General features: G+C 39.3%; 1 protein-coding gene across 5 annotated transcripts in view; it reads left to right on the top strand.

Moving 5' to 3' along the window:
- LOC139758446 (pyruvate dehydrogenase phosphatase regulatory subunit, mitochondrial-like) overlaps positions 1–13,243 on the top strand; it is a 186,391-nt gene that overhangs the window by 129,116 nt on the left and 44,032 nt on the right. For all 5 annotated transcript variants that reach the window (XM_071679877.1, XM_071679878.1, XM_071679874.1 and 2 more), the window contains 3 exons: positions 1,077–1,199; positions 3,297–3,443; positions 8,498–8,673. In XM_071679877.1, the coding sequence (XP_071535978.1) occupies positions 1,077–1,199; positions 3,297–3,443; positions 8,498–8,673 (446 nt within the window). The remainder of the gene's footprint in view (positions 1–1,076; positions 1,200–3,296; positions 3,444–8,497; positions 8,674–13,243) is intronic.

Raw genomic sequence — 13,243 nt, 5'->3', positions numbered from 1 at the left:
TCCACCCTCCTCCGTACAACCCTATTTATAGCCCATGCCTCGCAGCCATATAATATTGTTGGAGGTACTATTCCTTCAAACATCCCATTTTTGCTCTCCGAGATAACATTCTCTTCATCCGCACATTCTTCATCACTCTTCCAAAACCTTTGCCCCCTCCCCCACCTTGTGACTCACTTCTGCTTCCATGGTTCTATTTGCTGCTAAGTCCACTCGCAGATATCTAAAACACTTCTTTTCCTCCAATTTTTCTCCATTCAAACTAACATCCCAGTTAACTTGTCCCTCAACCCTGCTGAACCTAATAACCTTGCTCTTGTTCATATTTACTCTCAAACAAACATATTTGATAGTTTATACCTCAGCAAATATTTGCCTTACCACCCTTGTTTGGCTGTGGTTAACCCACTTTCACAAGAAGACAATCCAGGCAAAGGTGAAATTGTTCTTGAGGTAAGGTTCTATCTTCAGTTTTTTCCTCAGGTTTTTAAGGTCTTTGCTTCTTGACTTGGATATGCTTTCTAATTTGACTGAAGTATTAGGGAGGTGACATGCTGTCATTAGGCTAAACCAGGCATATGAGGTGCTGAGGTAATCCTTGGCATAATCTATGGAACATAACTGTGGATGTTAGGCCCTGGTTTCATTACATTATGCATGAAAGCTGAAGAGTGGGTGGGTGAGAATAAGTCTCTTTTTCATGTTTTTGACAGGAGAATTAGTTGGGCACAAAAACCTAGGAATTTTTGAAAAACTTAGAAGTATAATTACTAGAATATGTAATGTGAAAAGCATAGGAAAATGGAGACAATATTGGATGTTAATTGTAAAGTTTTATAATCTTGAAAGGATATTATGAGACTTGAGTATATATTTGATATGATCCAAATGTTTGGCAATGGAATGAGACTGAAGAAGATAGTTGTCTTTGAGAGGAAGAATACTTCTTTCTTAGGATTGAATCACAGGACGATTAAGGAAACTGATGTACAACCAAATAATCAAAATTATCAAATTTAATGTCTGTAAGTTGTACTGAATATTTTGATTTTCAAAAGCTCTCCTCTTCTTTTCAGGATATAAACATAGCTTATGCATCTGGAGTGATTGTGCTTTCTTTTACGCACATGGGTGAGCCAGGCTATACATTGATCATCCCTGCAGAATACACACTCCATATCTACGACCAGCTAATGACGGTAAAACAAAAGGGTATAACTATATATATTTGGAAGTGTTTGAAAGGAGAAAGTCGAGAAGAAATGTGGCTTAAACAAGGTTATTAGGTTCAGTAGGTTGAGGGACAAGTTAGTTGGGATGTAAGTTTCAGTGGAAAAAATTGGAGGAAATGAAGTGTTTCAGATATCTGGGAGTGGACTTGGCATCAAATGGAACTATGGAAGCAGAAGTGTGTCATAGGGTGGGAAGGGGGGAAAGGGTCTGGGAGTGATGAATGACGCGTGCAGAGAGAACGTTATTCTGGAAAGCAAAAATGGGTGTTTGAAGAACTAGTTGTTCTAACAATATTTCATGACTGCAAGGGATAAGCTATAGATAGGGTTGTGTGGAGGAGGGTTGATGTGTTGGAAATTAAATGTTTGAGGGCAATATTTGGTGTAAGGTGATTTGATTAAGTAATGAAAAGGTAAGAGAGATGTGTGGTAATAAAAAGAGGGTGGTTAAGAGAGGAGAGCATGTGTTGAAATTGTCTGGACATAAGGAGAAAATGAGTGAGGAAAGGCTGACAAAGAGGATATATGCATCAGAATTGGAGGGAAATAGTAGAACTGGGAGATCAAATTGGAGATGGAATGATGGAGTGAAGAAAATTTTGGGTGATTGGGCCCTGAACATACAGGAGGGTGAGAGACATGCAAGGAATAGAGTGAATTGGAACAATGTGATACATCAGGGTCAACATGCTGTCAGTGGACTGAACCAGGGCATGTGAAACATCTGGGATAAGCCATGGAAAGGTCTGTGTGGCCTGAATGTGGATAGGGAGCTGTGGTTTTGGTGCATTACACATGACAGCTAGAGACTGTGAAAGAATGTTATTTTTTTTTGTCAGTTTTCCTGGCGCTACCTCACTGAAGTGGGGGGGATACACATACACAGACATATACATATATACACATGTACATATTCATACTTGCCTTTATCTGTTCCCAGTGCTACCCCACCCCACAGGAAACAGCATTGCTACCCCCTGCTTCAGCTAGGTAGCACCAGAAAAACAGACAAAAAAGGCCACATGTGTTCACACTCAGTTTCTAGCTCTCATGTATAATGCCCCGAAACAACAGCTCCCTATCAACATCCAGGCCCCACAGATCTTTCCATGGTTTACTCCAGATGTTTCACATGCCCTGGTTCAATACAATGACAGCAAATTGACCCCGGTATGCCACATCGTTCCAATTCACTCTTTTCCTTGCTTGCCTCTCACCTTCCTGTATGTTTAGGCCCCGATTGCTCAAAATCTTTTTCACTCCATCCTTCCACCTCTAATTTAGTCTCCCGCTTCTCCTTGTTTCCTCCACCTTTGACACATATATCCTCTTTGTCATTCTTCCCTCACTCATTCTCTCCATATGTCCAAACCATTTTCTTTACCCCCTGCTGCACCTCATTACCTTATTGTTGTCCATATGTACTGTCAGCCTTCTCCTTTCATAGTCTTTCAAACTCTGTCACTAGTGCCTGGAGTTTCTTTGTGGGGTCTGCCACCAGAACCATTCATATGCAAACAACAGTTGATTTGTCTAGTATGCACCTCCACCCCCAACATATTGCAGACTTTTCCTCTGCCTTTAGACCTTGGGATTTACTTTCCTTACCACCCAATCCTTTAACAGATTAAACATCCATGATGTCAACATACATCCTTGTCACAAACCCACCATTCTTGAAACCATTCAGCCTCTGCTCTTCCTATTGGTACACATGCCTTACCCTCCTGATGAAAACTCTTAAGTGCATTTAGTAACTTTTCATTACCCCTTATGGTTATAACATCTCTGTCACCACAATTATGTGCTTTTCTCAGACCTATAAATAATGTATACAGACCCTATTCTTTTCCAAGCAATGACACAGAACCATCAAGGCAAACACCTCTTACAAACACATCCTATACCTCTCTTGAAGCTTCACTGCCCCTCTCCAGTCAGATATTCTGTGCATGCCACCACTCTCTCAGTCACCACTCACCAATATATCATACCATTGATTAATGATAATAACTATAGCTTAAATTGTAATAATGATAATATTATGTTTGTTGAATTTTGCAGATAGGACATGACTATGGAATTCGCAATGTGGGTATGTTTACAATGCGTGCATTACGTGTTGAAAAGTTTATTCCTTTCTGGGCTGAAGAACTGGATTCATCCACAACTCCATATGAAGTGGGTCGTGGCTACAAAGTCAAACTTAATGTAAGTAGCTATGGAAGTCTTTAAAGGGTACTGACTTATTAAGGACAGGGATAAATGGAGACTCTCTTGCCTTGGTCCCCCCCCTTAATGGGAGTTCCCAGAGGGAATGGATATCAGAGATATAGATAGATAGAATGACTAATCAACAAACATTAGGAAAATGTCATTTATGAAAAGTGAGCATTGTATGGATGAATGATATTTTTGTCAGAATATTGCATACCTATATAGATATACAGAGATCTTGAACAAAAAGTCAGGGGATTGTTCCATCCTGCTGTGTTCCTTAATTAGATAACATTATGTGTTTGAAATGTTTTAGGGTAGGAAATAGGGTAATTGTTGTATGTGTTCATGCTATATCTTGGTTCAAGTTATTCTGATTTTGATAACTCTGAATAGCTGAAACAGAAATTAGAAGTGGATCAAAAATGCTTTTTATATGGAATTGCCTCTCCCATTTTAGTGGGATAGCATCAAGAAAAAGCATACAATTACCTCTTTAGAATATATCCATTCTCAAGCTTTCATGTATTTCTGTATTGAAGCCAGAGGACACTATCCATGGCCAATCCCTACATATTTTTCCACGATCTGCCTTAATCACTTCATATACCCAGATTCAACCCATTAACAGCATATCACCCACCACAAATCATATCAGTTTTACTCATTCTGTTCCATGTGTGCCTCTTACCCTCCTGAATACTCAGGCCCCAATATCTCAATACCCCTTTCACTCTATCCTTCCATCTCTGTGGTTTCTCCCTGTCCTTCTTCCTTCCACTTATGACACATAGATCCTCTTAGTCAGCCTTTCTTTGCTTATCCTTAACATATATGTGAACCATTTCAGCTCATGCAAGTAAACTCTATCAGTCATACTGCACTTACTATTACATCTCTCTTACAGTATCATTCCTTACATGATCAGCCTGCCTCACACCACATGTCATCCTCAGGCATTTGATTTCCAAAAGTGTCCACTCTCTTGCTTTATTTTGTATTCCAGGCCCAAGGCTCACATCTGTATAAATTTGCCTGAACTACAATGACTTCAGATGTACTCATCCTTACCCAAAACAAGCACTGATCTCTTTTATCAAATGTCCCGTAACTCATTGATTGCATCTGCTGTAAATGTTTACCCTTTCACTGGCCAGTGATGCAAGCTGAGTCATAATGGCCTGTACACTCCCCAGACCTCCTTAGCATGACAGCTCACCCACACTGCCAGAAATGCTCACATAACTTGTTGTTTGTTATCTTCTTCCTCCAACATTTTTAAGATTACTGTATGTCTCTTTACCATACAAGAAAGGTTATCTACTTCCCTGAATGAATGAACCCATGAAATCTTATGTTTTTAACAGTAATTGAAAATTAAATTTTATGAAATACTTTAATATGGTAATTGTTTCTGGCAGTATTATAAGATTATTTTAGGTTTCTGTATAAAACAGTTTCCAGTCACTTGAAAAAACAAAGAAAAGGAGGTATACTCCTACCTCACACCAAATGCAAGACATAAAGAAGCATTTGGAATGTCCAGGGGATGGCAATAAAGAAGGTACCAGAATGAAGAGAGCTAAGTTACAGGGAAAAGCTAGAGGCTTTGAATTTGCCCACCTTGGAAGAGAGAAGAATGAGGGGTGACCTGATCACAACCTGAAAGTTTTTAAAACAGATTGTTGACAGTGACAGTGAATAGTTCTTTAAGAGATGTAGGTATAGAGCTACCAGATAAAATAACTTTGAATTAAGCAAGAAAGTTATTTTATTCAGAATGCGTTAATTATGCCTCCGAATATCTTTTGGTTTTATTAGAATTAAGTGAGCCAGTAATTACATTTTTGCAGAAAGTATTTTTGTATGTTTTCCATGTTTTTTTATGAAAAAGATGTAAAGAAGTACTTTAATGATAAAAGAGTGGTGGATGAATGGTACAGAATGAATATGGACATGGCTAATGCAGTCAGCATACCTAAATTTAAGGAGTCGTATGATACTAGGGAATGTTCAAGAGATGGTGCCCCATGAGTATAAAACTCCCTCCCTATACGCTACACATAGGTAGTTACTCTGACTCTTACCCGAATGTATCTGCAGATGATGCAAAAGTCATGAAGGAGGTGAAAAGCAAGGGGGATGGTATAGAATTACAAGAGGACCTAAACAGACTCCAAAGGTGATCTGGTATGTGTTTAATGAAATTCATCCCAAGCAAATGTAATGATGATGGGAAGGAAATGAAGGCCTCAATATGATGATTATCTTGCAGGATCTTGGGTGTGAGAAGGACTTGGGAGTTGACGTCATTCCCAACATATTGCCAGGGTTCACATTATGAGAAGAGTAAAAGAAACAGAGTGTTTCGAAGCAAATATTAGAATAGCAATAAAGTCTATAGACAAGGAAATACTTAACAAGCTTTTCATATTCTATATAAGACCAAAAATATAATGTCCTTCTCAGTGTCAGTCACCACACCTGAAGAATCATAAAAACTTAACAGAAAAGGTCCAGAGAAGGGGAACAAAGATGGTGCATGAGACAGAAACTAAAGTGAAAAGTAGATTAGTTCCTCCTAGTGTTATTGAACACTAGCTGGCTTTTCAGTCTCACTTCAACTTTAAGATTTTGTATATCCCCTACATTGTATGGATCTTTTCTTAAGCTCTGTCTTGTGAGGTAACTCCTGCTACATGTACCTGGAGCTTTTAGTGTACTATAAGGACCTTGCTGAGGGAAAAGCTTTTGATCCAAAGTCTTGCAATGGGAGATTTGTAACTGGAGAGTTCCCTTGCCTTGGCTGGTATAAGGATGATATACAAGTGAACTCCAGGTAATGACTGTGCCTTAGAAAGTAAGTACGGGTTTCTGCATGTTTTTGCCTGAGAATCCTTTGGATTTAGTAGTGATCAGAATGCAAAACATTTTGGGGAAATGATGGGATCTTGTGTTCAGGTAAGTTCACAGGACAAGATCACTCCTCATCCCTAAGTCATTATGAGAGGATACAGTAATAAACTGACTTTCCCTTTGTACAGTGCACAGTCCTAACAAGTCCAACAGTAATATTCTTGAGCACTATCATCATGAGGATTGGGTTTATTATTAACTCTTTTCCAGTTCATGCTTCATATCATGTATTAGTCCTACATGGGGAGGAACTCCACCTGAAGAGTTGAGGAAACTTGTTTTGTCCCTACCTCTGAGATTATATATTTATTAGGCCTGTATATGGGACTTGGCAGTTTCAAGCCACTGAGTATACTTCTACTGGTAAATTTTTTGATCCAGTTCGTTTTTTCTTTTATTGAAGAAAATAGGTTACCTACTCATGGACATGACTTAGGGGTTGAGTAACCACTTGGAGTTTCACACCATGGTCTAGGGAGGAGCCTGAGTAGCTTCCTTTTTATTGTATGATTTGTTGTGTCTCATTTACTTATAGCTTTCATATTGCTGTCTCCTGTACCAGAGGATTATGGTGTCCACCTAGGTCAAGCTTAATTTAGCAAAGGCCAAAGTATGTAGTATTGTTATCTGTGCGAGTTGCATTGAAGCTAACGACCCCCTTGCAAAGTGTTTACCATGACAGCTGCACTTCAGAATTCTTCTTTGCTTGAGTGGTGCTTGGTGTGTCAGAGGTGGATTTTGACACTTAGCTCTTCTAGCAAACTTTCTGAACAATTGCTGTTCTCTCAGTATGCCTAGCTAAAGAAAATGACAGATCATGTTACTACCAACCATTTACAACAAAAACAAGGAAAGGTGGTGTCCCTTGTGTTTCATATGAGACAATACCATATGTTTAGAGCTGTGGATATCTCACCAGTTGATGATGCTCCTGGATCTTCTCTCACCCCGTAGATTACTGGACAGATGGAGCTTGCATCAAACTGTGTACAGTTGTATACATTTCTGTTGGTGCTCCTCCATTTAAAGGAAAAGGAGGTCTTTTTAACTAACATCTGTTGGACCCGGTTCTGCTTAAGGATAGCTGTACATCTTGTTGGAATCCTCCCTCAGCTTTAAGTCTTTTCTTATGTTCCTCACTCCTCTTTCCTTCCTCCAGAGGAAATTTCGGCTTCCGTTTATGAGTCAAGAACCCCTGCCAGGTCCTAGTAAGCCACAAGTTCCTTAACCTTCCTTTTGGTTAGAGGAATTGCAAAAGGTTATGTGTTTTTTGATGTGCATAAGCATAGGCAATTGAAGGTAAATGTAAGCAAAAGTAAAGTAATGGTGTTTGAGAGGAAACAGAGTGAAAGTATAGATTTTGTAAAATCATACAGAGTGAAAGAAGAAAGTGTACAGAATTGTGCTTTGGATAATTGGAAAAAGACTGGAAGAAATGAGAGAATATAAGTATCCAGGAACTGTCTAGGATAAGTGTGGTGATATGGAAGGAGAGATAAGGGAGAGAGCAGTACTGGGTAGAAGAGTCATTGGGTCCCTTAATAGAATAATGAAGAGTAGAGGTGTAAGTATGGAAATGAAGAGAGGATTAAGGGACATCATAGTCCTCTCAACCCTGACCTGTGCAGCCAAAACATGGACATGGAATGAGTCACAGAGTTCAAGAATGCAGGCTGTGGAAATGAGCTATTTGAGAAGAGCATGTGGTGTGACTACTTGGAATGATGAAAGAATGAAGGGGTGTATGAGAGATGTGGTATGGCAGGAAATGGACAGAATGAATTGAAATGTGTAAGCCATTGCAATCATAGTTCAGTGGTTAGCAAAGGATGATGAAAGCCAGCACTCCCTCACTGGATTGATGGCTGACACATCTTGACTTTGATTGTCCTAGAAATATTATGGAGAATCTCTCATGCTCCTGGGACAGTCTTGGAGAGATTAAGCTTTTCAATTTTCAAAACTTTTATTTCTGCAGGATTCAGCTGCAAGCAGCAATGTCTCTGGGGCATTATAAATGTCATAGAAAATGTATTTAGATACTTTGTAATTTGTCAGAATCTATTGGTGGCTGTTCAGTGAATATAGGTTGTTTCTTTGTATTTTACTAATTCTGTTCCTGCAAATTTCAGAAAGAATACTTCATTGGTAAATTTGCTCTGATGCGCCAATCAAACCAAGGTTTGAAGAAAAGGTTGGTTCATCTTACACTGGATGATAATTTTGACCCAGATGTGGACATTTGGCCATGGGGAGGTGAACCTATTTATCGAAATAATCATTATGTTGGCAGTACCACCTCAACAACGTAAGTAGTGTCCCTTGTTATTTGTAAGATTTTTTTTTGCATGATACATATTTGCCTACTAACAAGTATTTTCATGCCTTAGCGAGGTAGTTTCAGGAATGGTTGAAAAAACCTCATTTACATGCATCCGTGCTCTAGCTGACATGTATGATGCACAAAACCAGAGCCTCTCATCCACAGTCAAGCCCCACAGACCAATCCATGGTTTAACTTGACCACTTCATATGCCCTTGATCAGCTCATTGACAGCATGTTGATCTTTGTGCATGACTTTTTTTTATTTTTACCAAACATATAAGAGCAAGTCATGGCCCAATCAAATGTTGCCTTGAGTAAAAGGAGTAAAGGAGAAAAAGGAAGAGATTATCAGGGCTCTGTAAATGCCATGAATAGTGCTTCAAGGCAAGAAATACAAAAGAAGAATTGTTGATAGTTGGGGAAATGAAAGAGAAATATTCAAAACATGAAAGAAGTGCTTTAAAGACTAAAGAAATTTTGAGCTGGATGGTATCATATTTAGGAGAATGAAGATTCACAAGGTGATTAAAGGGAGTTTTTAAGTTACATTATGCACAAATACCACCTATGGGGATGAAACAGTGATAAAGATTAAAGTTAGAGATATAATAGTGTAGAAGGGAGACAGCCTTGGGTTTCAGAGAAAAGGGGATCAGGGAGGAAGAGGACAGATGATATGTGACAAAGGGAAGGTTAGATTTGAGACTGACAATGGTGCAGAAGTAAGCGGCAAAAGAGCCAGGTCTGGGAGCTATTTCTGGAAGATTGGAGTTACTTGCAATCACTTGATGTTAGTGAAGTTCAAATGTAAATGTTCTGTCAAGATTTTTGTAAAAAAGAAGGAAGAGCTCTAAAGATGGGTGTGAGTTATGTGTTGTTAAGTCTTGTATTAGGAATGGAGTGTGTTTGAGTTTGTGGATGGGATACCACCAACCCAAATGTAGGTAAGGCAAAGAGAGCAAAAAACAGCAACCTGGGTGGGGAAATGCAGTAAACAGCGCAGGACTGGTTTCCTGCTTCACCATCATTAACCTTTCTAATATATCCAGGTGATATCACTTCCTTGAAGGTGGATGCCTGTTACCTAATTCTCTATGCGAGCAACTACTTTTATATATTATTTCCCAATTATTTTTTCTGGGCTTGGTAGTGGACCATAGAGATGCATGTCTCTGACTTAAGAAATTGAAACATTACAAACATCCATTAGGCAGGAAAAAGATTTTTTTTTATTTTTCCTTCCATATTGAAGGCTCCATTCATGGATAACAATTCTCAACAAGGCCAGGTCTGAATTGAAACATGAAAAATCACAAAAGATAAAGAGAAGTAAGTAGAAATGGATGAATATAAAAAAGAGTTTGGAAAAGTGGAAAATGTACTTTTTAAAAAATGGCAAATTGTTTGTATTTGGAAAGACATAAGAAAGTACATAGTTCCTAAACTTAGTGGTGTAGGAAAGAGATAGACATTACAGTAGCCTTACCAAAGAGTTGTCATTGGCATTACAGTAAATATGTGATACAGTAGCAGCCTAGCATATGTGGGGCCACAAAAGCAGCCAGTTCTTTGGAGCAGCAGCTGATGTAATATACATAGAAAAGGGAAAGAAAATCAACACTATGGCATAGTATAAATGAATTAAGTTTTGCGATATAATTTGGAAACCTGATAAGTCAAATTCCTTGAAAATTGACTGTCAAGTAAGCAGCCAGTTCTTTAGAGCAGGAGCTGTAGTAATATCCATACATAATGGCAGAAAAACCAACACTGTGGCATAGTGCAAATTAGATAGGCTTTGAGATAAAATTTGGAGAAATTTGGAGAACTGATGTCAGATTGCTTTGAACTGGGGAGGAACATTGTGATTTCAGGAGAAGTAGATGTTTTGGGGATCATGTATTTCCCTCTGTCTATCTGCTATGCTGTGCTATATCTCTGACACTCATTCTGTCCAAGAACTTCCATCAAGGAGTGGCCACAGCAAAAGAGTTTCCATTTATCCCTCTCTCTACATGCCTCCCTTGCATACACCATTCTGTGCATTCTTCCACCATTTCTCTCCCTCCAGTACTCTTCCACACTATTTCTCCATGTCACAGGTGGTCCTCTTCTCACACCAACCCCTTTAATTGTACTATATTCCACTCTCCTTGTAAATTCACCATCTTACATTCTTTCCACATGCCTGAAGCACCTCAAAGTGTTACATTTCACCCACTCTACCACTCCACAATTCATTCCCATTGCATTCCCTGCCGTACCACATTTCTTATACACCCCTTATTTCTTTCTTCATTCCAGCTAGTCATACCTCATGATCCTCTAAAATAGGTCATTTCCAAAACCTGGACTTTTGACCTCTATGACTCATTCCATGTCCTTGTTTCAGCTACATAGGTCAAGGTTGGGAAGACCTTACTGTCCTTTAATCCTTTCTTCAGTTCCATACTTACACCTTTACACTTCATTATTCTGTTAAGGGACCTGACCCACTGAATCTTTTCTATGTACTGCTCTCTCCCTTATCTCTCCTTCCATATCACCAAACTTACACCTCTTCCAGTTTTTTCCCCCCATATCTAAAACACTCCCATTTTAGAAAGTTAATACAAGGAGGGGAGGATTTCTGGCCCCCCGCTCCCGTCCCCTCTAGTCGCTTTCTACGACACGCGAGGAATACGTGGGAAGTATTCTTTCACCCCTATCCCCAGGGATAATATACATATATATATACATATACACATACACACACATACACACACACACGCACACATACACACACACACACACATACATATATATATACATATGAAAAATGTAAGAAACAATTTAGAAAACTGAAACATCTAGCTTGAAATGAATGAAAAAAATGAATGTCACATAATGGTTCAACCTCTGGCTATGGAAAAAAGGAAATGTATAATTTATTTACACAAACGTCAATAGCAGTTCTCATCAATTCAACCACTGTATCAATAAGCTTCAATGTCTAAGCTACATTTTTCTCCAATTTCACTATTTTCCTTCACATTTTCAATTGTGTCTGAAGGTTCTACTTCAAGAGTTTGGTAAAGTGTGTGGAAGAAGAAAGTTAAAAGTAAATGTGAATAAGAGCAAGGTTATTAGGTACAGTAGGGTTGAGGGTCAAGTCAATTGGGAGGTGAGTTTGAATGGAGAAAAACTGGAGGAAGTGAAGTGTTTTAGATATCTGGGAGTGGATCTGGCAGCGGATGGAACCATGGAAGCGGAAGTGGATCATAGGGTGGGGGAGGGGGCGAAAATTCTGGGGGCCTTGAAGAATGTGTGGAAGTCGAGAACATTATCTCGGAAAGCAAAAATGGATATGTTTGAAGGAATAGTGGTTCCAACAATGTTGTATGGTTGCGAGGCATGGGCTATGGATAGAGTTGTGTGCAGGAGGATGGATGTGCTGGAAATGAGATGTTTGAGGACAATGTGTGGTGTGAGGTGGTTTGATCGAGTGAGTAACGTAAGGGTAAGAGAGATGTGTGGAAATAAAAAGAGCGTGGTTGAGAGAGCAGAAGAGGGTGTTTTGAAGTGGTTTGGGCACATGGAGAGGATGAGTGAGGAAAGATTGACCAAGAGGATATATGTGTCGGAGGTGGAGGGAACAAGGAGAAGAGGGAGACCAAATTGGAGGTGGAAAGATGGAGTGAAAAATATTTTGTGTGATCGGGGCCTGAACATGCAGGAGGGTGAAAGGAGGGCAAGGAATAGAGTGAATTGGAGCGATGTGGTATACCGGGGTTGACGTGCTGTCAGTGGATTGAATCAAGGCATGTGAAGCGTCTGGGGTAAGCCATGGAAAGCTGTGTAGGTATGTATATTTGCGTGTGTGGACTTATGTATATACATGTGTATGGGGGGGTTGGGCCATTTCTTTCGTCTGTTTCCTTGCGCTACCTCGCAAACGCGGGAGACAGCGACAAAGTATAAAAAAAAAAAAAAATCTAAAACACAGTTTAGTACACTTTCTTCTTTCACAATAGAGGTTTTACAAAATCTGTACTTTCACTCTGTTTCCTTTCTAACACCATTACTTTACTTATACTCACATTTACTGTACACATGCCTTATGCTTTTGATAAAAACTTCTTACTGTTTGCAGTGGCTTTGCTCCCACATCATGTATTCATTAGACCTTCCTCATGGCATCTCTGTCAACCCTATTATATGCTTTCTCCAGATTCGTAGATACTTCATACATATTCTTCTTTTTCTCTAAGTATTTCTCAAATGCATTCTTTAAAGCAAATACCTGATCCACACATCCTCTACCACTCCTGAAACCATATTGTTCATTCCCAGTGTGATGCTTTGTACGTGCTTTCTCCCATTCAATTTCTATCTTGATTTATGTGATTGATTGCAGGGCATGTGAATCATCTGGGTTAAACCATGGAAAGGTCTGTGGGGCCTGGATATGGATAGGGAGCTTTGGTTTCAGTGCATTACACATGACAGTTAAAGACTGAGTGTAAATGAATGAGGCCTTTTTTATCCGTTTTCCTGGTGCTACCTCACTGAA

The sequence above is a fragment of the Panulirus ornatus genome, chromosome 30, assembly GCF_036320965.1.
Source record: "Panulirus ornatus isolate Po-2019 chromosome 30, ASM3632096v1, whole genome shotgun sequence".
Classification (NCBI taxonomy): Eukaryota; Metazoa; Arthropoda; class Malacostraca; order Decapoda; family Palinuridae; genus Panulirus; species Panulirus ornatus.
Note: the sequence above shows the minus strand (reverse complement) of the source record. Positions and strands in the feature narration are given on the sequence as shown.